Source organism: Mobula hypostoma, chromosome 13 (assembly GCF_963921235.1).
Source record: "Mobula hypostoma chromosome 13, sMobHyp1.1, whole genome shotgun sequence".
NCBI classification, from domain to species: Eukaryota; Metazoa; Chordata; class Chondrichthyes; order Myliobatiformes; family Myliobatidae; genus Mobula; species Mobula hypostoma.
In genome coordinates, this window is record NC_086109.1 from 26,929,397 (window position 1) to 26,953,484 (window position 24,088).

A 24,088-nucleotide genomic window follows, 5' to 3' on the forward strand; every position below is an offset into this window, starting at 1 on the left:
CCAGTATTCAATTGGGCTGTATCCATTGGTTTTTATAGGCAATAGACAATAGGTGCAGAAGTAGACCATTTGGCCCTTCGAGCCTGCACCGCCATTCTGAGATCATGGCTGATCATCTACTATCAATACCCGGTTCCTGCCTTGTCCCCATAACCCTTGATTCCCCTATCCATAAGATACCTATCTAGCTCCTTCTTGAAAGCATCCAGAGAATTGGCCTCCACTGCCTTCTGAGGCAGCGCATTCCACACCTCCACAACTCTCTGGGAGAAGAAGTTCCTCCTCAACTCGGTCCTAAATGACCTGCCCCTTATTCTTAAACCATGCCCTCTGGTACTGGACTCTTCCAGCATCTGGAACATATTTCCTGCCTCTATCTTGTCCAATCCCTTAATAATCTTATATGTCTCAATCAGATCCCTCCCAGTCTCCTTAATTCCAGCGTGTACAAGCCCAGTCTCTCTAACCTCTCTGCGTAAGACAGGCCGGACATCCCAGGAATTAACCTAGTGAACCTACGCTGCACCTCCTCCACAGCCAGGATGTCCTTCCTTAACCCTGGAGACCAAAACTGCACACAATACTCCAGGTGTGGTCTCACCAGGGCCCTGTACAAATGCAAAAGGATTTCCTTGCTCTTGTACTCAATTCCCTTTGTAATAAAGGCTAACATTCCATTAGCCTTCTTCACTGCCTGCTGCACTTGCTCATTCACCTTCAGAGACCGATGAACAAGTACTCCTAGATCTCTTTGTATTTCTCCCCTACCTAACTCCACACCGTTCAGATAATAATCTGCCTTCCTGTTCTTGCTCCCAAAGTGAATAACCTCACACTTATTCACATTAAATGCCATCTGCCAAGTTTCTGCCCATTCACCCAGCCTATCCACCTTGAATTCTCCTAACACCCTCATCACATGTTACACTGCCCCCCAGCTTAGTATCATCAGCAAACTTGCTGATGTTATTCTCAATGCCTTCCTCTAAATCATTGACGTAAATCGTAAACAGCTGTGGTCCCAATACCGAGCCCTGTGGCACCCCACTAGTCACCACCTGCCATTCCGAGAAACACCCATTCACTGCTACCTTTTGCTTTCTATCTGCCAATCAGTTTTCTATCCATGTCAATATCCTCCCCCCAATGCCATGAGCTCTGATTTTACCCACCAATCTCCTATGTGGTACCTTATCAAATGCCTTCTGAAAGTCAAGGTACACCACATCCACTGGATCTCCCGCATCTATCTTCCTGGTTACATCCTTGAAAAACTCCAATAGATTAGTCAAGCATGATTTGCCCTTGGTAAATCCATGCTGGCTCGGCCCAGTCCTATCACTGCTATCAAGATATGCCGCTATTTCATCTTTAATAATGGACTCTAGCATCTTCTCCACTACTGATGTTAGGCTAACAGGGCGATAGTTCTCTGTTTTCTCCCTTCCTCCTTTCTTAAAAAGTGGGATAACATTAGCCATTCGCCAATCCTCAGGAACTGATCCTGAATCTAAGGAACATTGGAAAATGATCACCAATGCATCTGCAATTTCCAGAGCCACCTCCTTTAGTACCCTAGGATGCAGACCATCTGGACCTGAGGATTTGTTAGCCTTCAGTCCCATCAGTCTACTCATCACCGTTTCCTTCCTAATGTCAGTCTGTTTCAGTTCCTCTGTTACCCTATGTTCTTGGCCCATCCATACATCTGGGAGATTGCTTGTGTCTTCCCTAGTGAAGACGCATCCAAAGTACTTATTAAATTCATCTGCCATTTCTATGTTTCCCATAACAATTTCTCCCAATTCATTCTTCAAGGTCCCAACATTGTTCTTAACTATCTTCCTTCTCTTCACATACCTAAAAAAAACATTTGCTATCCTCCTTTATATTCCTAGCTAGCTTGCATTCATACCTCATTTTTTCTCCCCGCATAGCCTTTTTATTTAAGTTCTGTTGCTCCTTAAAAATTTTCCCATCATCCATCTTCCCACTCACCTTAGCTCTGTTATACTTCTTTTTTAATGCTATGCTATCTCTGACTTCCTTTGTCAACCACTGTGGCCACTTTCCCCATCTTTGAATCCTTCCTTCTCGGGGGGATGAACTGATTTTGCACCTTGTGCATTATTCCCAAGAATACCTGCCATTGCTGTTCCACTGTCTTTTCTGCTAGGATATCCGACCGGTCAACTTTGGCCAACTCCTCCCTCATGGCTCCATAGTCTCCTTTGTTCAACAGGAATACTGACACTTCTGATCTGCTCTTAGCCCTCTCAACTCACAGATAAAAACTTATCATGTTATGGTCTCTACCTCCTTTTTTTCTTTTTAAATCTTTTTATTGAATAAGTATACAAAAAGGTAAGCCATATAGACACTAATACACTGTTAGAATATAATAAAATTACAGAAGATATTAATACAAAAAAAACTACAGTGTAATTTAAACATAACATACCAAGGTAACATAATAGTATACTAATTTTTATATATATGTCAATAGAGAAAAGGAACCCCCCCGCCCAAAAAAAAAAACCCACCGTGCAACTAACTAAAAGCAAAGCAAAGCAATGGGCTAACTTGAAACCAAACAGAGTTAAACTTAAAATCACGTCCTCAATCCCGACCTCCATTAAAAACAGTAAAAAAAAACAAGAAGGGTATATATTACATTAAATGAAAATATTGAATAAAAGAGCTCCAAGTCTGTTCAAATTTAAATGAGGAGTCATAAAGATTGCTTCTAATTTTCTCCAAATTCAAGCATAATATCGTCTGAGAAAACCAAAAAAAGGTAGTTGGAGCATTAAGCTCTTTCCAATGTTGTAAGATACATCTTTTCGCCATTAAAGTAAGAAATGCAATCATTCTACGGGCTGAAGGGGAAAGATTACTGGAAATTTTAGGTAGTCCAAAGATAGCAGTAATAGGGTGAGGTGAGATATCTATATTCAATACCTTGGAGATAATATTAAAAATGTCTCTCCAAAAAGTTTCCAAAGTAGGGCAAGACCAAAACATATGAGTTAAAGAGGCTATCTGCCCCGGACATCTATCACAAAAAGGACTAATATGAGAATAAAAGCGCGCTAACTTATCTTTGGACATATGTGCTCTATGAACAACTTTGAATTGAATTAGGGAATGTTTAGCACAGATAGAGGAAGTATTGACTAATTGTAAAATCTGCCCCCAGTCATCCACGGAAATGGTAAACCCCAATTCCTGTTCCCAATCTACCCTAATCTTATCAAATGGAGCTTTCCTAAGTTTCATAATAATATTATAAATCATAGCCGATGCACCTTTCTGACATGGATTAAGGTTGATTATAGTATCTAAAATGTATGTAGGAGGAAGCATTGGAAAGGAAGAAAGTATAGTACTTAGGAAATTTCTAACTTGTAGATATCTATAAAAAATGTATTCTTGATAAGTTATATTTATTAGATAATTGTTCAAAAGACATAAGGGAACCATCTAAAAATAAATCCAAAAACCGTGAAATACCCTTAGTCTTCCAAATTTGAAGAGCACGATCCGTAAAAGAGGGAGGAAAAAATATGTTACCTAAAATAGGAATCACTAACCCAAATTGATTGAGATCAAAAAATTTTCTGAATTGAAACCAAATACGTAAGGTATATTTAACTATCGGGTTAGACACCTGTTTAAGGCGTTTCAAATCAAAAGGAAGAGAGGAACCTAAAATAGAGCCAAGTGTAAAACCCTGAACAGATTGTAATTCCAATGCTACCCATTTAGGAATGGATAGTATATCCTGGTCAAGTAACCAGAATTTCATATGTCGAATATTAATTGCCCAATAATAAAATCTAAAGTTAGGTAATGCTAAGCCTCCATCTCTCTTAGCTTTCTGTAAATGTATTTTACCCAGTCTCGGGTTTTTATTCTGCCAAATAAATGAAGAAATTTTAGAGTCAACTTTGTCAAAAAAAGATTTTGGAACAAAGATTGGTAATGCCTGAAATATATATAAAAATTTTGGCAAAAAAACATCTTAACTGCATTAATACGACCAATCAAAGTTAAATATAAAGGAAACCATTTAGATGAAAGTTGAATAATATGGTCTATTAATGGTAAAAAGTTAGTCTTAAATAAATCTTTGTATTTACAAGTAATTTTAATCCCAAGATATGAAAAATAATTATTAATCAATTTAAATGGAAATTTATAATATAAGGGAAGTTGTTTATTAATCGGAAAGAGTTCACTCTTACTAAGATTTAATTTATAACCTGAAAAAAGACCAAATTGTGCTAATAGCTTTAAAACAGTCGGGATGGATTTTTGAGGATTAGAAATATATAAAAGTAAATCATCAGCATAGAGTGATATTTTATGGGACTTTAAGCCCCGAGTTTTGAGGATGTAACTAGTAGAGTGGATAGGGGAGAACCAGTGGATGTGGTATATTTGGATTTTCAAAAGGCTTTTGACAAGGTCCCACACAGGAGATTAGTGTGCAAACTTAAAGCACACGGTATTGGGGGTAAGGTATTGGTGTGGGTGGAGAATTGGTTAGCAGACAGGAAGCAAAGAGTGGGAATAAACGGGACCTTTTCAGAATGGCAGGCGGTGACTAGTGGGGTACCGCAAGGCTCAGTGCTGGGACCCCAGTTGTTTACAATATATATTAATGACTTGGATGAGGGAATTAAATGCAGCATCTCCAAGTTTGCAGATGACACGAAGCTGGGTGGCAGTGTTACCAGTGAGGAGGATGCTAAGAGGATGCAGGGTGACTTGGATAGGTTGGGTGAGTGGGCAAACTCATGGCAGATGCAATTTAATGTGGATAAATGTGAAGTTATCCACTTTGGTGGCAAAAATAGGAAAACAGATTATTATCTGAATGGTGGCTGATTAGGAAAAGGGGAGGTGCAACGAGACCTGGGTGTCATTATACACCAGTCATTGAAAGTGGGCATGCAGGTACAGCAGGCGGTGAAAAAGGCGAATGGTATGCTGGCATTTATAGCGAGAGGATTCAAGTACAGGAGCAGGGAGGTACTACTGCAGTTGTACAAGGCCTTGGTGAGACCACACCTGGAGTATTGTGTGCAGTTTTGGTCCCCTAATCTAAGGAAAGACATCTTTGCCATAGAGGGAGTACAAAGAAGGTTCACCAGATTGATTCCTGGGATGGCAGGTCTTTCATATGAAGAAAGACTGGATGAACTGGGCTTGTACTCGTTGGAATTTAGAAGATTGAGGGGGGATCTGATTGAAACGTATAAGATCCTAAAGGGATTGGACAGCCCAGATGCGGGAAGATTGTTCCCGATGTTGGGGAGGTCCAGAACGAGGGGTCACAGTTTGAGGATAGAGGGGAAGCCTTTTAGGACCGAGATTAGGAAAAACTTCTTCACACAGAGAGTGGTGAATCTGTGGAATTCTCTGCCACAGCAAACTGTTGAGGCCAGTTCATTGGCTATGTTTAAGAGCGAGTTAGATATGGCCCTTGTGGCTACAGGGGTCAGCGGGTATGGAGGGAAGGCTGGGTTCTGAGTTGGATGATCAGCCATGATCATAATAAATGGCGGTGCAGGCTCAAAGGGCCGAATGGCCTACTCCTGCACCTATTTTCTATGTTTCTATGTTTCTATGTTATCCCAGTAATATTTGGAGATTCTCGAATGGCAATTGCAAGAGGTTCTAATGCAATATCAAATAATAAGGGACTAAGAGGACAACTTTGTCGAGTACCTCGAAAAAGAGGGGAAAAAAAGTGAACTTAAAGAGTTAGTACGGACCGAGGCCACAGGAGAATGATATAACAGTTTAATCCAGGATATAAATTTCGAGCTAAAATTAAACATTTCAAGCACCTTAAATAAATAAGGCCATTCTACTCTATCAAAAACTTTCTCAGCATCTAAAGAAATAACACACTCAGGAACATTTTGTGAGGGAGTATAAACGATATTTAACAGTGTGCGAATATTATAAAAAGAGTAACGACCTTTAATAAAACCCGTTTGGTCTTCCGAAATAATAGAAGGAAGTACTTTTTCTAATCTATTTGCTAATAACTTAGAAAAAACTTTAGAATCAACATTTAATAAAGATATTGGTCTATAAGATGCACATTGAGCAGGATCTTTATCCTTCTTTAATATTAGAGAAATTGACGCTCTATTGAAAGATTCAGGAAGTTTACCAAGTTTTAATGAAGCCTTAAAAACCCTACAGAGCCAAGGGATTAATGAAGTAGCAAAACATTTATAAAATTCTACGGTAAACCCATCAGGGCCAGGAGCTTTTCCCAAATTCATAGAGAAAATAACATTCTTAATCTCATCCATGGTAATGGGAGTATCTAACATAGAAGACATATCCTGTGAAATCTCAGGGAAGTCTAAATTATCTAAAAAATCATTCATATATTTAGAATCTCGAGGAGACTCTGATTGATATAAGGAAGAGTAAAAATCACAGAAAGTTTGATTAATCCCCACATGATCAAGTATCAGTCGATCATTTTGGTTATAAATCTGATTAATTTGAGATTTAGCATAATTAGACTTCAGTTGATTAGCCAACAGTTTGCCAATTTTGTCACTGTGTACATAAAATTCACTTCTTGTTTTCTTTAATTGGTTTACAATCGAGGATGAGAGTAATAAACTGTGTTCCATTTGAAGTTCAGTTCTTTGTTTATATAACTCCTCAGAAGGAGCTATAACATATTTCTTATCAATTTCCTTAATCTTGTCCACAATTACCAACTCCTCCTGCTTCAGCTTCTTCCTCAAAGCAGCAGAATACGAGATAATCTGACCACGAATATAAGCTTTAAAAGTATCCCAAAGAATGTTGACAGAAATATCCTCTGTATAGTTAATTGTAAAAAAAAGATCAATCTGTTCATTCATAAAGTTAACAAAGTCCGAGTCCTGAAGCAACAGCGAATTAAAACGCCATTGTCTATTATTTTGTATATTGGCCAGAATTTTACTGGAAAGCTTAAGTAGAGCATGATCCGAAATGGTTATAGAGTCATAATCACATTTAATCACTGAAGAAATAAGATGAGAATCAATAAAGAAATAATCAATTCTTGAATAGGAATGATGAACATGTGAAAAAAAAGAAAAATCTTTTTCCTGAGGATGCAAAAAACGCCAAATGTCCGTCGACCCAGAATCAGAAAGGAATGAATTAATCAAAGTTGCAGATTTATTAGGTAAGGTCCGTAGAGGAGCCGAATGGTCCAAAGCTGGAGACAAGCAGGTATTAAGATCTCCGCCCCAGATCAATGAAAACTCATTCAAATTCGGAAACTGATTAAATAATGATTTATAAAATTCCGGACAGTCCATATTAGGAGCATAAACATTAACCAAAACTACTTTTTTATTAAATAGTAAACCACTAACCAATAGAAATCTACCATTCGGATCAGAAATAATATCATGTTGTATAAAAGTAACTGAGGAGTCTATAAAAATAGAGACGCCTCGAATCTTAGCATTGGAGTTCAAATGAAACTGTTGTTCCTTCCAGAATTAAAAAAAAACGTAGTCTGTCCCCCCTCCGCACATGGGTCTCTTGTAAAAATAAAATTTGTGCTCTAAGTCTCCGGAACACTTTAAAAACTTTTTTCCTTTTAATAGGATGATTAAGACCATTAGTATTCCAGGAGACGAAATTAATAATAGACTCCATAAACCCTAAAGTCAACCTGCAACAAGGAGGATTGACGATAGGCTCGACCCACGAACCCAGAAAGGGAACAGAACATACAAGAGATACCGGGAAGAAGAACGCAACCAATACTTCAATAATGTATATAGCCCAAGAAGAAAGAAACTAAAACGTGAAGCCCCTTCCACCACCCCCCACCCCATGACCCCAAGGCTCAATCTAACGCAGACCAGCCCGAAAGAAGCAAGCGCTAAAACTACCCCCATGACTTCCGGTATACGCTCCCTAAAATAAAGTGTAAATATAAAAAAAGATCAGCTGATTATAAAACAGTAAAAGGATAAAAAAAGATAACTCAATTAAAATAAACACATAACAGAATAAAAGCCAGAAAATATAAAAAAAACGCAATAAACCCCAGACCCATGAGTAAACAAAACAACAAAAAAAATGAGATTATTAACATAAACTAGTTATAAAAACCTACAAAACAAAATAGATTTAAAAAAAAAACTACAAAATTTAAGGCCACAAAGGAAATACGTAAAATGACGATGAGGAAGTAACCACCCAGAATCCCCTGGGAAAAAGAAGGTCTCTACCTCCTAATGGCTCCTTTACTTCAAGATCACTTATCAAATCCTGTTCATTGCACAACACTAAATCCAGAATAGCCTTATCCTTGGTCGGCTCTCGTACAAGCTGCTCCAAAAATGCATCCCGTAGGCACACTACAAACTCCCTATCCTGGGGTCCAGTACCAACCTGATCTTCCCAGTTCACCTGCATGTTGACATCCCCCATAACTACTGGGACATTGCCTTTGCCACATGCCATTGTTAACTCCCTATTCAACTTGCACCCAATATCCATGCTACTGTTTGGGGGCCTGTAGATAACACCTATTAGGGTCTTTTTGTCCTTACTGTTCCTCAGTTCTATCCACACTGACTCTACTTCTCCTGATTCTATGTCCCCCCCTTGCAAGGGACTGAATCTCATTTTTCACCAACAGGGTCACCCCACCCCCTCTGCCCACCTTTCTGTCCCTTCGATAGCACGTATACCCCTGTACATTCAATTCCCAGGTCTGATCCCCCTGCAGCCATCTCTCAGTTATCCCAACAACATCATATTTACCCATTCGCACCTGAGCTTCAAGCTCATCCGCCTTATTTCTGACACTTCGTGCATTCAGATATAGAATTCTTAACCCATTTCTCCTCTCTCTGCTTAAATCGCTACCTATTGTGCATAACCCAGCTCCCCGAACTCTCACTGGGCTATACGCCCCTTGAATTTTGTTCTCTTTCTTAAATTCACTTACTCTTTCTGCACATTTAACTCCATGCTCCGTCAGACCATCCCTCTGCACATGTATCCTCCTTATCACTCGTTCCGCCTCACCTTTTTCTACTTCACACTTAATATTCCGGAACCGTGTGGTCCCCACCTGTCCTTTATACTTCATCTTGCTATCCTCTCTCACATTCTGGATCCCTGCCCCCTGCAAATTTAGTTTACCCCCCCCCCCCAAGCAGCACTAGCAAACTTTCCTGCAAGAATGTTAGTACTCCTCCAGTTCAGGTGTAAACCGTCCCATCGGAACAGATCCCACCTTCCCTGAAACAAAGCCCAATTATCTAGGCTTTTCCAATCAAGGGCTTTGACTTTAAATTGCCAGTGGACATACTGAACATTGACCATTCAAATAGAAATCTAGTCTTGAATTTCCTTGCCCCACATGCAACTTCTCTGTGAAGACAAATTGCAAAGGAAGCATCACCTGAAACAAGGTGTCAGAATCAGGGCAATAATGCAGAGGCAAGATTAGTGCATTGTTTTTGTTCTGGCTAGATTTATATATTCACTGCATTCTCTTTGGAAGGGGTGTTATTTATTCATAAATTAATAGAGAAAGATGTAACAGCAGCCGAGCCTATATTGCTCATCTGAAACAAACTACTATTTCGCTTTCCCTCCTTATATCCAACAGACATTAAAGTAAAATTTGTTGTTTTGACATAATGTGGTTTCAGGGAAATCTTGTGGGAAAGTCTGGGAGAGATGCTAAGTTCTTCAGTTTTTCCCATTTTATGTGATGCTAATGTGTCACATTAGTACTGTCCCTGGTTGCTGTATTGGTGAAAAATCATCAATTTTGCCTCCATCTTCCACCCTGCTGTTAAATTCACTTGGGCCATATCTGCCACCTTCCTCCCCTTTCTCAATCTCTCTGTTTCTATCTCTGGAGACAACTGTCTACTGACACCTTTTATAAACCTACCGATTCTCATGGCTATCTTGACTATATCTCTTCCCACCCTGTCTCCTGTAAAAATGCTATTCCCTTTTCTCAGTTCCTTCATCTCTGCCGCATCTGTTCCCAGGACGCAGCTTTCCTTTCCAGAACAACAAATATGTTCTCTTTCTTCAAAGAATGAGGTTTCTCTTCCTCCACTATTGATACTGTCCTCACCTGCATCTCCTCCATTTCCCAGACATCCAAGCTCACCCTATCTTCTGGCCGCTTTAACAGAGAGAGAGTTCCTCTTGTCCTCACCTAGCACCCATGAGCCTCTGCATTCAATACATCATTCTCTATGACTTCCACTATCTTCAATGGGATCCTACCATCAAACATATCATTATCTCCCCCCCCCACTCTCTGCTTTTCGCAGGGATTGTTCCCTCCATAATTCCCTTGTCCAATCGTTCCTCCCCAATAATCTCCCTCCTGGCACATACACCTGCAGATGACCAATATGCTGTACCTACCCATTTACTTCCTTCCTTACTCTGTTCAGGGCCTTAAAAGGTCCTTCCAGGTGAGGCAACACTTCTCCTGTGAATCTGTTGAGGTTGTCTATTGCATCCAATGCTCCTGATGCGGCCTCCTCCTCACGGGTGAAACCCAATGTAAATTGGGGGACAGCTTGGTCGAGAACCTCCATTCCATCTGCCAAGAACAGAATTTCCTGGTGGCCAACCATTTTAATTCCTATCCCTATTCCTATTCTGATATGTTGGTCCACGGCCTCCTCTTTTGCCATGATGAGGCCACTCTCAGGGTGGAGGAGGAACACCTCATATTCCTTCTGGATTGCCTTCAACCTGATGGCATGAACACTGTTTTCTCCTTCCAGTAAAAATTTTCCTTTCCCTTCTGCTTCTATTCCCTGCTCTGGCCTCTTGCCTCTTCTCCTCACCTGCCTATCACCTCACCTTGGTACACTTCCTTCTTCCCTTTCTCCTATCTTCCCATCCTCCTCTCCTACCAGCCCAACTGGTTTCACCTATCACCTTCTAGCAATCTTCCTTACCCTCCCTCCCCGACCCTTTTAGTCTGCCATCTTCCCAATGCAGCCTCCTCTACATTGGTGAGACCCATTGTAAATTGGGGGACCGCTTCATCGAGCACCTTCATTCCATGTGCCAAAAACAGAACTTCCCGGTGACCAAACATTTTAATTCCAATTCCCATTCTCATAGCATGTCAGCCCATGGCTTCCTCTTGCACCATGATGAGACCACCCTGAAGATGGAGGAACAACATCTTATATTCTCCCTGGATAGCCTCCAACCTAATGGCATGAATATCACTTTCTTCTTCCAGTAAAAAAAAATCCCTCGCCCTCCTCTCTTGTTCTATTCTCCACTCTGTCCTCACTTGCCTATCACCACCTCCTGGGTCCCCTCCTCCTTCCCTTTCTCCTATGGCCCACCTTCCTCTCCTATCAGATTTTTTTTCACTCCAGCCCTTTACCTTTCCTACCCACTTGGTTTCACCTATCACCTTCCAGCTATCCTCCTCCTCCTCCTCCCTCTATCTTTTTATTCTGGCATCTTCCTCCTTCCTTTCCCGTCTTGAAGATAGATCTTGGCCCAAAACATCGACTATTTATTCATTTCCGTAGATGCTGCCTGACCTGCTGAGTTCCTCCAGCATATTGTGTGTGTTGCTCTGGATTTCCAACATCTGCAGAATCTCTTGTGTTGCTGACAACTCATTGTGTTTCCTTTAGGGAAGAAGCTACCTTGAATAATAGTAGTTCAAGTCAAGCTCAACTTGCTCTCACTGACCATCCCACTTCATTATTCCATGAGATTAAGGCAAACCCAGATGGTAAGAGATCAATATTTTTTGTTACTGTGTATCCTTCACCAGACAGCTTCAGAACTTTACCTCAAAAAATCTGCAAATTCTCTGAGGTAATTTAGTAATCTACCAATTATTTCAGAGCTTATTAAAAAGAGAATTGAAATTAAACATTAAACCACAAGGATCATTAATAACAAGCTGGTTAATGATTGCATGCTGTTTCTTTAAGAAAGTCTGTTTTGAACTGGAATATAATTGGAAATGAGATCATATTTTGAAAATTTCAAATATTTTTAGGGAAAAGATTAAATAGAAATAATTTATATTGTTTAGCTTCATGAAACTTGAAGTGCTGATAGGACTATAGATTCTGATCATTATTTGCTCTGCATATGAATAGTATTTTCTGAGAGGGAAGAAAAGATCAACACCCTTCCTATTTCTCTTTGGTCAACCAGGCAAGTAATTACTTAAGTGGTCTTTATTGACTGAGAAGCAATTGGAATGGAATATTGGCTTGCTTTTCGCTATTAGTAGCAGTGGATATTTCTACGTTCTGAATAACAAATGCTTGAAGGAAAATTAAGGGAAAGATAAATAGATAGGCTATTCAGGACATTATATATTTACTCAGTCCATATCTGAAGAGTGAATGGATACATCCTCAATGGGAGGAATTACATTTATTTTTCTTTTCAAACAAGGGGATAATCCCCATTATTTTTCAACTTCACTTACATGAGATTCAGAACTTGTCTTACTTGATTCTAATTTCTCATATAGCAAAAAAATTAATGCACAAAAATTGGTGGAGAGTTTAATATATGCTTCATGCATGTTATCAGTGAAGTGGAATTTCATACTAGTAGAAACATAATCTCAGTTTTGGAACTGTCTAATAATTTATATGAACTGATAGAGACATTCCGTTGAACTATCCTATAATAACGTAGCCTTCCATTGAAAATGGCTTTTGGATTTACTGTATGATAGATGTTGAGGCTGTTGTTTATTTCTTCATAACAGAACATGATTCAGACTCGGACAGTGACCTTTCTCTGGAAGATGATCAAAGTGGATCTTATGCTTCCACTCATTCTTCTGATAGTGAAGAAGATGAAGAGTATCAGGGCGAGCCAGGCTGGGAGAATATTATATCGCAAAATAATGAAAAACATCCTAATCACAGCACTCCAAAAGGTGACTATGAAGTCATACAGATTGCCTTTTTACATTGTATTGTTGAGAACGTTAACGGTAATCCCAGTTTCTACTTCATTCCAATGAACTTAAGCAGAGTCAGATATCAACAAATAAAATCCTTTTAGTGCTATGCTTTTTATAACTAAAGGAATAAATAATATAAACATTGATTGTCACAAAGTAATAGAGCATAGAAACAGGACCTTCAGCCCATCTAGTCCATGTCAACTACAACACCCTCCTTGCTTGTCATAAATTCATATTTGAATTTATGAAACTTAATTCCTGAACTTACCTGGTTTCTCATATTAATATCAGTGATGTGTTCTGTTTTTAATACCTTTATTGACGAGAGAGCTACATTTTCAGAGAGGTGTGTGTGTCAACAGTGATTGTTTGGAGACTTTTTATTCACAATGTTTGCAAACTTTTAATAACTAATTTCAATAATGCACTAGTCTATCCATGAATTACTTAGTCATGTTAATGGTATCAACAATGCTCTAATCTATCAATATATTGTTCGTTCGTTACATGCCATGTCATATGATGTGGGTGATCATGGTCTTTCCATGCCCATAGTTACTCTTGGCAAATTTTTCTGCAGAAGTGGTTTGCCATTGCCACCTTCTGGGTAGTGTCTTTACAAGATGGGTGACCCCAGCCATTATCAATACTCTTCAGAGATTGTCTGCGTGAACCTGATCAGGGGGCTAAGCAGGTGCTACACCTTGCCCAAAGGTGACCTGCAGGCTAGTGGAGGGAAGCAGCGCTTTACTCCTCTTTTGATAGGGACGAACTTCCACCCCACCACCCATATCAATAGCTACCTGATAATACTGGCCATGCAAAAGTGCGTTAGTCTTCCAACAGACTACTTCTGATCTTGAGAAAAAAACATAACTAGGTTGTAATTTGTTGATATAAACACTCACATGGCACCCAAAATTGATTATAAATATTTTGAAATTAGCACCTTAGTTGAAAACTTCAACTACCCCAACATTAAAACACTTCAATAAATTTAAATATTTGGAAAACCTTCCTATATTTAGCACTTTCAGGGTTAATATCTATTATGTATTTACCTTCATATCAAGAAGATTCAGTTATTATCATTTTCAGTTTTCAAACAAACTTCAATCTATTTTTCTAGTGGAAAACATATCTTCTCATGTTACACCTTATTGGCCTGGGGAGTTTATGACAACAGCCAGTGAAAGTGAGGATCATGGTGGATCGGGGAACCTGAAAGTTGAAACAGTCGCAAACATCGAGCTTCACCGAGAGAAGTTCAACCATGTAGATGAAAGACCAAAGGAGAATGGAGACAATCTGTACAAAGAAAATGTATTGACGTCATTGCCTAACCCTAATGCACAGCCTCAGAAAGGTAATTGTTGATCAAAGTCATTTCACCTATGCGTATGTTCTTTGTATAATGAGGTTGTATAGAATTCATTGTGTAATTCACAGAGGTGCAATTACTCAGAGAAATTGACACAGGTTTTTGAGTTTGCATAAAGGCATAATACTCTGCAGTCGTTACACTGAAAGCTGTCCATTCAGCTTTTGAGAAAAGACTTGTCTGATTCAATGTAGTATCTTCTACTGGGAGTGTATGCTGTGTTTGACCAGAAGGAGTAATTAAATCAAGGAATCATCACTTAAACTTACAAGCCTAGATGTTGCATTGAGAAAGGCCAGTTATTGGGGATTGTCATGCTCTAATTTCAGCTTGACCCAGTATAGATTGTTAGAAGGGGTCATAAACAAGCGAAAGTCTGCAGATACTGGAAATCCAAAGCAGCACACACAAAATGCTGGCAAAACTCAGGCAGCATTCATGGAAACGTATAGATAGTCGATGTTTTGGGCCAGGGCCCTTCTTTCTTAAGGACTGAATAAAAAGGTGGTGGGGTGGGGAAAGAGGCTAGCTGGAAGGTGACAGGTAAAGCCAGGTGGGTGGGAAAGGTCAAGGGCTGGAGAAGAAGGAATTAGATAGGAGAGGAGAGTTCACCATAGGAGAAAAGGATGGAGGATGGGACCTAGGGGGAAGTAATAGGCAGGTGAGAAGAAGCAAAAGCTCAGGTGAGGGTTAGAAAATAGGGGCAGGGGGAAATCGCCTTCTGGTGAAATGAACTGCAAAACTGGACTAGGTGCCTAGGAGCTATTCATGTCAGTATGTGTGATGTTTTTCCTGTCTCATGCACTTCCTAACTAATATTATTCATGTACTGCTTATTCTACACTTGCTGACATAAATGGAGTTAAAAATTCCAACCCAGACAGTTGCTTTATTTTGTAATTTGAGTGAATGCTGCTGACACTGGCAGACCTGTCTGGTCTGCTTTAAAACTCACTACAGGCTGCTCAAGCCTTTTCCAAGATTCACAGAATTGCTACAACTCACACCGAGTGTTCTTCCCAGCCTTTAGCCAACGAGGCCTTTCTTTAATCTGCGCCTCGGTCGTGCAACTGCTGTCAGTACCTCATGATGAAGCATTACTGTAGCCACACAGAAACCCCTCCGATCAACAATATTGATGCAGCTCATGCTTCCCAAGGCTGTCGTTGAGAGATTCTGTTAGAAGTCATTTGGCCTTAATTTCCTGGCTCAATTACTCTATCCATGGAGGTTTTAAGTCTAATTGACCCAGAACTTCCTCACTGTGGGATCGTTCTAAACAGCCACAGCAGATCCCTGCCATGTCTCCCAATCAGCTTGCACATCATTGTGTCAGAGTGCTGTGTCTGCAAGGAAATAATTTAATTAATTTTGAGTTTGGTGAAGATGAAACCTCACGCACAAGAATACAAACAGCCATTTGTTATAATTGATCCCTTAATAGCTCTGCATAATAATGCGGACCTTCCAGTTTCTAGGAGGTATATTCGAGACACTGAACTGGGGTTATAGAAGTCTTCATTCATCACAACAAACAGGCATTCTTCTGGAGACTCTCTCGCTAGAGTCTCACATATTTAAAAGTACATCATATTTTTATACCCTTAAGATCAATGGTAACAGCACGTGATTCAGTAGAATTTCAATAGTTAGTCTGGTCTGCAAGCCTCCTTGAACTTGTTTACAATGGTGCAAATTACTTAAACCCATAGATGCCTGGACTGAAGCAGGCCAATTAACATAACCCATTGTCTTAACGCTTGGCTGATGCACATGCGATGGTCTCATGGTTATTGTTTTGCAAACCATATCTCTTAGTCTGTGCTCCAGAGGCAGTACTGTTAACAGTCTGCCCTCCTTATCCGTGAGTTCCGCATGCACGAATTCAACCAACTGCGAATCGAGAAAACCCGGAAGTGCTCTTCCAGCACTTGTTGCTGAAGCATGTACAGACTTTTTTTCTTGTCATTATTCCCTAAACAATGCAGTATAACAACTATTTACATAGCATTTACATTGCATTAGGTATTATAAATAATCTAGAGATGTTTTAAAGTATACGGGAGGATGTGCGTAGGTTATCATGGATCGGGATTGAAAAAAAACAGAAGTTCTCTTACTAAGTAAGTCGGAACAGGTACATCCGATATCATTTAGCGTCAGTTAGTCAAATGTTTGTCTTAGCATGTAGTATCTATTTTACTTTTCTATGCATGTAAAACACTTAAGAAACGTATGTTTCAGTGCCGGGCTCGGGAACAGTTCCCGAGTTCGATCCAATGACAGAGCGCTCCCGAGCGCACTCCATCCCTGTCAGGTTGATGTGGAGGATCAAAAACCCAAAGCCCCAAAACCCAATAATTAAACCACTGCGTTGCTTAGTAATAATTGTAGCTTTCATCGGGGCAGGGCCTTTCTCACTTTATCCTTTGAAATTATTCCAATCGTTGACCGACTGTAGCCTAACGCTTTTCCAATGACCGATGGCGTTTCACCTCTTTCTGATTGCTTTATTATTTCCACTTTATTTTCAATCGTGATCGTGATTATTTTTGTGAACAGAAACACTGTGGATTCAGAGCTCCACCGCCGGGTCCTAATGTCCACCTCACTGAGACAGGTTAATTAAGGTCCAGGGTTCCGCTGGGTCCTAAAGTCCACCGCATTGAGACAGGTTGAATAAGGGACTTGAGCATCCACGTTTTTTGGTATCCGCGAGGGGTCCCGGAACCATTCCCTCGTGGATAATGAGGGCCGACTGTACTTGCAAAGGTGTACTTTTAGTTTCCATCTACTGCTTGTATTTTATAATTTATATTAAGAATTGAAGACTGATTCTTGTTTATTAATATCTGCTATATTCCCATAGTTCCAGAATACTCTCTAACATCTTCATTCTAGGGAAGACAGCACTGCTGGCCTTTTTTAGAATTGCCTAGAGAATGTATTCTGGGGGATAGTGGTTATCTGTTTTGCTGACTCTTCACACTAGTGAACTCTCTGGAGATAAGCACAGATACAAAGACAGCTGTGAAAGTACCACCCTAGCAATGGATAATGCCACTGGTCTCCTTGTGCTGCCTGCATTAGTGTGGGCTGCCCTCTAATACAAGCTGAGCACATGCAGAGACTTCACCCTCATGTACTGCCTGCAGGTGCTGCCAGAGAAAGAGTAGCCAGGAGCCCTAAAGCCCAAGGCACTGCCTGAAGAATAGCAGTGAGTGAGAAGACAAAGGTGTTCAGCATTTGTAGACTTTCCTCTGCTGATCTGGGAGATGTCAGGAATTGGGCAGCCAAGATCTAAACGAGTCTCAAATAGATAATTTTTATACAGAGCCTTCAAAGTAAAAAGAATCCCACTGTGGACCAAGTGAGCCTGTCCCCACTCCAATCTATAACACCAATGGTGTATATTGTAGAACTTTGCAAGGTTTCTGAGAGGCCGAATGTGAATTCTGACATGCCTCGATCAAATTTCCTGATGCTTTTAATTGCAAGAGAAAGAACAAATCATGTTTCTTGAGCCTCTGATACTGTTCCACAATGTTCATCGCCTGGAGCTTTTAATGCTGGTTTGGGTGAGATGGATGTTATGAAATTTTTTCCCCTCTCTCCTCTAATACTTCTGCTAATTACTTGAAGTGGTGTTAAGTGCTTTGTAATCAAGTACTGTTCCATCATTAATCTGGCTTATTGCAGTCACCTCTATTACAAGAATATTGATATTTAGACATTTGGAAAATAAGTCAATATTTGCAATCAATTACTGAATGTTTTTGTCTTCCATTGAAACACACAGGAATTCTGAAAAATAGGGGGTTACCACTGTTCTCAGAGAAGAATAGCATCAACCGAATACACAATGAACTTTCAAATCATAAATCAGCCACTGTCTCCTCACGTGCATCTTCAGTGGGATCAAGTGAAGGAAGTCGGTCAGGAGGTTTAACAAAGCTGAGGCAAACAACAGGGGAGCATATGAATGGGATGATGCCCATACCTATGAGCATCAAAACAGGCACGGTAGATGAAGATTCATCAGGCTCTGAGTGAGTATGTCTTTTCTGTACTTAGCTTGTGCCAACCCAAGGGTATTACAGAAGGACCTGACCAGCAAAGTGGAAAGATATTACAAGACATGAGTGTAATGCAGAAAAAGGCATTGTTAATTGCAGCTCAGTCCATTGCAGGTGTTTCTCAAATCAATATTTCTCATGCAAAGGCACATAATAAATAAAATTATTAAACTAAGGGCACTTAACTCAGCAGCATAATCTTTAAATAGTTACTGGCCATAAAATTACTTATGAGATATGGTGTTCCTTTAGCTAAACTTCATTTAAAATAATTGTTAAAAACCTCTGTTAAAATAGGAAAATTAGGAGTTTCAGCCTAAGGTATTAAACAATCCTAAACACTTAATTTCATGATATAAATTCATGGCTTACTTGGAAGTTATTTTTGATTTGAATTTTTCTTCTTGTGTTTAATCAACTGTTTCTTGTTGTAAGGTACAGGTTTACTGTAGGAAGGTTGTAAATGGATGATATTTGGTCAGTTAAAAGTTATCCCAACATTTCAGCGAAATCTTGTAATAGATTATCATTGCTGTGAAAGTTTGAGTTTGCATTTATTTGCACATCATTGTGAGTGGCGGGAGAGAACCATTAAGTGGGAATGAAAATTCATCCGGTTACAGTATTTGGTATTAAGATATATTGATGGATTGTTGTAGTTTGTATGTTACAGAAGTGAACAGTCAGTTCTGCCATCTTGTGGTCAATAAATTGAACTGCATCTTATAAATGTTACATGCTATTCATAGTTACACAGTGTCCTCCTGCAACGCAATTAACATGTAATTGGGTTCTCAAAGGATTATGTTGTTGTTACAGTTCTTACATTAATTTGTGTATTTTAGTAATGAGTTTTTCTTGCATGTAATTCTCCAAATTTGGATGGCTTATGAGTGATTCCTGGTTAGACACATGTTAAAAACAGTCAGAAAGGAGCAAAATCATAGTATTTCACTAGAAAAAGGGAAAATACAGAGGAATAGCATTTCTAAAACTTATTAGTAGAATAATTATCATTAAAAGTTTCCTTTAAAAGCCAGATTTAACAAATCCTATCATGGATATATGAAAGAGACCCCTGATTTAAAGGGGTCTGTATTTTCAGTAGAAGGCAATACAGAACTTGTCACCTCACATTTAACCAAATAGGACACAAACCTTTGTCCCTTCCCACGTAACCAAATAAATAGTGCAAAAGAAGTATAGAGAGGGATTGCTCATGGACTCTTCATAAATCTGAAGAAAGAAGGAGGGAGAGCTGTTCCTAAAAAGGTGAGTGTGGGTCTTCAGGCTCCTGTACCTCCTCCCTGATGGGAAGATGGCATGTCCCGGATGGTGAGATCATTAAAGATGAATGCTGCCTCCTGAAAATGTCTTTAAATGTGGGGAGGGTTATGCCTGTGGTTGTGTAATACCATTCTAGGTTTACTCCATCAGCAAACACATGGTTCAAATGAAAGAAATGTCTAATACAAGTTAAGATTACTTTTGACAATTAAGAAACAAATTTAAAAAATAATGTCAGACATTGAATCGAGATTTGAAAGCTTAGTAGGGACAGTGAAATCAATTCTGTTTGATACATGCTGGCTTCTTTGCTCCTGGAAATGTGCAAATGTTATTCTATGGAACTGAACACAACTATATTTGAAATAATGAACAAGATGCAAGACTTGGTAAGATTTTGCAAATTTGCATGGTTTGTATGCAAGGGAAACATTCTGCATAATGGATCGTCTGTGAAGGAGCAGATGGGAGCTTGATATTTATTAGGTTAAATAATAATTTTCACCTTTTGAATTTAACAAAACCAAATCAATTTGTCATAAATTAAAATGAATATTTATATATCTCTATTTATGAAATAATCTAATTTCTATGCCTTTTCTCTCCTCATCAAACCTGTAGATTTCTGTTTTTTAATTTTCTCCATTGAAACATGTGCATAATTAATTTGAGGCTGTTTCTCACTGTCGACCATACACTTCCAGTGATGAAATGCATAATTGCTTTCCATCACATGATTCTCAAACGTAATCATGATCATGCATTTTTTTTTTCCTTTTGTCCTTTTCACACATAGTAGCAGTGATGAGACCTCCATATGACTTCTCATGTCAGCACAGGACACGAGGAACTGCTAAAGCTGCCAGAATGTCACTTTGCTTACTTCAGACAGCACAGAAGACTTCTTGTACCTTGTCTGAGGTACAGACCTGCACGTAACTGAACACTTAAATGTGAAAAGAACTGCTGTCATGTGGACTGTGTGTCCTTGAAGTTGTGACTGCTGGTTATTATCAGTGCCAAATTATGCCGAGACATTGTTCTGTTTATGCATAGTGCTATGGACAAAGTGGGTGTCAGAACAGGTTTAAAAATACCAAAAAGCACCCAAACATACTTACGAGCACTCAGGACAATTAAAATTCTATGAAGCAAAAGCTTCAGAATTTCACATTCTCATATAATGTGTAAAAGAATGGAAGAATTGAAGCTTCAGGGAATATGTTGTAACTACAGTTTATAATAATAAGGTCTGTGTCGAAGCCTCCCCAAGACAAGCTCGATCATAATTGCTTTGCTGGTAATGAGACATATAAAAAGAGAACAAAACCAACCACTGGAGTATGTAGCTGTGACTATTTTCTGTTGAAGACTACAAGTTTTGAATTGCAAGTAAAATATTTCATTATTTTGAAATTATGTGAACATTTAGCTGCTTAGGAGCATGGCATTTTTAATTTATCAATCAGACATACGGGATCAGAAAGTATGTATTTTTCTTACAGAAACAATAATTACTTTTAGAAGCTGATGTACAGAAAAATAGAAATGTTAGTCATCCTGTTCTATGTGGCAACAACAAACTTTTTCTACATTCCAAACGTTGAACCAGATACTTTTGTTTTACCCAAATGAATATTTTACTAAAAAATAAGAATCTGAGTTTGCCTTTGGGAGCAATATTACTGTTGAGCATCTGGCAGGTCCCTTTAAGAAGCTCAAACAATGAACTGAACTGATGATGTACAAATACAAACCGATAAACTGTAACCACATTCAGCATATGTGGAGGAAACAATTGCCTTTAGCCACATGGCCTTCATGCTCCAGGTTATAGTGGAGTAGTCCTCAGACCAATGCCTATTTTGAACATTTTTTTTGCAAGACATTTGTTTGTAGATATTTTGATATCATTTTAATTTGTCTTGAGAGAAAATGTGTGCTGTACATGTTTTTCCTTTTAAAGTTGCTTAACATAGTTCTAAAGAAAATGAGTAGGAAATCCAGGATGTTTTATTTAAATAATGCTGCTCATTTTTTTTCTGTTAATATGATGTTTGTCCATATTGTATAGTTTGAATATTTTGATTGAAAGCAAAGCTTCCACTATTTTATCTTACGAGAATTTGGTGATGATTTTTCCACTGATGTCTTCACCAAATAGTTCAAAAATGAAATGCTTTCTCACAGTGAATTGTACAGTGAATTCTTTAATGTACATATTGTAGGTTTTTAAATAAATGTAGTTAAACGGGTGTTGCTACCTGAAAGTTTTGGCAGATTATTTTGCCCAGATTTTTTTATTTCTTGACTAGAAACCTGATAAAACTAGTACAATTTCTGGATCTATTAAAGTTGTTATTTTGTACATTTTAGTGTATTTTCCAAGGTGGTCATATTATCATACTTCAAAAAAACACTGCTTGTTATACATTTGTGATTTTAGGTGATGAGTTTGCTGTTGTCTTCTGAGAATGTTAAATGTGACCACTTTTGTTTGGTTTAATGGCACAGTGAACCTCATGAGAAGTAAAATGGGGAAAATGCAACCTGTGCAGTACTCATAGGGACATGGAAGGCATGAAGTCAGGAAAATGCTTCCCATCCATATTGCTGGTACCAATGCTCAACAGGCTGGTGAACTGCAAGAAGTGATTTCCATCAGCTTCATGAAGAATCCTGCAACAGAAAATATTGACAAAACCTACACCCGTCAGGAAGTTAGTTCACAGCCTGCCTTTCTCAGGAAAGCTCCAAACCCATATGTTTTGACCATTTTGTCAGTGGAATTCATAAAATGGTCTAATCCCACCTGGTGTTGTTATATTTACAGACTGTGAATGGCTGCAGACTCCGAAGGAAGTAGAGGAACTGTCGTGCTTTCTTTGCAATTACATTTATATGATGGGTCCAGGACAGGTCCTCTGAGACAGTGACGCCCAGGATTTTAAAGTTACTAACCCTCTCCACCTCTGATCCTCCGATGAGTTCTGGCTCACAGACCCCTCTCCTGAAGTCTACAATTACCTCCTTGGGGTTGCTGACATTGAGTAAGAAGTTGTTATTATGACACCATTCAACCAGATTTTCGAACTCCCACCTATATGTTGATCACCACCCTTGATTCAACCTACAACAGTGGTGTCAATAAACTTGAATTGTGGCATTGGCGCCTTGCCTAGCCGCACAACCACAAGTGTAAAGGGAGAATAACAGATGACTAAGCACATAGCTTTTTGGTGCACCTGTGCTGATGGAGTTTGTGGAGATGTTGCCAACCTGAACTGATTGAGGTCTGGAAGTGAGGAAATAAAGGATCCAATTGCACAAGGAGGCATTGAGGCCAAGGTCCCGGAGCCCATTGACTTAGCCCTGAGGGGAAGATGGTATTGAACACCGAGGTGCAGTTGATAAAGAGCATCCTGATGAATGCATCATTGCTGTCCTGATGTTCCAGGTTTGATTGAAGAGCCAACAAGATGGCATCTGCCATGGACCTGTTGCTTTGGCAGACAAATTTGAGTAGATCTATTGCTTCTCAGGCAGGAGCTGATATGTTTCATCATTTTACAAAGGATAGTAGAAATTTAGACTTACTTTTTGCAAACAGCAATTGAGATTTTGAAACTAAGATTGAGAAGACCCTGATTATTAAAAATACTATGGGATATGATGTGAATAGCTGTAATGTCATAGAAATTCTTATGGAACTAAATGACTCCCATTATACTTTTTTTTTAGTCCTGTGGAATTTTGCTCCTAAACACTGCAATTACTGCTCTTAAAATACTTGTCTCTGTGAATCTCATCCTTGAAGCTGTGAATGATGCCTTATGGATGCATTTCACCCCAACCACTCCCTCCCTTGGCAGTTCTACATCACAGATTGGGTATGTTTTTAAAAACAGATACAGTGGATTTCAGTTAATTGGGACCAGTATGTTTTGACCCAGTTAAGTGGCTGCCTCAATTAGCTAGTTTCATGGAAAGTTAAAAAGGTATAGAAAAGATAAACTACTGTTTAACTGAGTATCAAATTGTGTAGTTTCTGATAGTTATCAATGGAGGAATTCATCCAGTATGCTAACATATTCTTTTGATTGACTGTAAATGAAGAAAATCAGCAGACACTGTAGATAATGGACTTCTTTCATGTAATAATATTGACACTTGCACCTTCCAAATCTTCATTTTTATTCTAACGTTCAAGATGATTGTCGATACCTTCAAATTCTTTGTAGTTCCTAACCTGAAGAAGCAAAATAGTTTCCTTTTCAATCCTGAACATTTCTGGCACTTCCAGACCTGATTGCTTGAAACTGCAGTGAATTGAAA

At 39.0% G+C, this 24,088-nt stretch overlaps 1 protein-coding gene across 2 annotated transcripts in view; it reads left to right on the forward strand.

Moving 5' to 3' along the window:
* celsr2 (cadherin, EGF LAG seven-pass G-type receptor 2) overlaps positions 1-22,023 on the forward strand; it is a 360,447-nt gene extending 338,424 nt beyond the window's left edge. Inside the window, exons 32-36 of one of the 2 annotated variants that reach the window (XM_063065489.1) lie at positions 11,703-11,803; positions 12,806-12,979; positions 14,139-14,375; positions 18,190-18,439; positions 20,550-22,023. In XM_063065489.1, the coding sequence (XP_062921559.1) occupies positions 11,703-11,803; positions 12,806-12,979; positions 14,139-14,375; positions 18,190-18,439; positions 20,550-20,574 (787 nt within the window). In that variant the 3' untranslated portion in view covers positions 20,575-22,023. The remainder of the gene's footprint in view (positions 1-11,702; positions 11,804-12,805; positions 12,980-14,138; positions 14,376-18,189; positions 18,440-20,549) is intronic. The other variant, XM_063065491.1, reaches the window with a different exon arrangement.
* Positions 22,024-24,088: the final 2,065 nt, after the last annotated feature.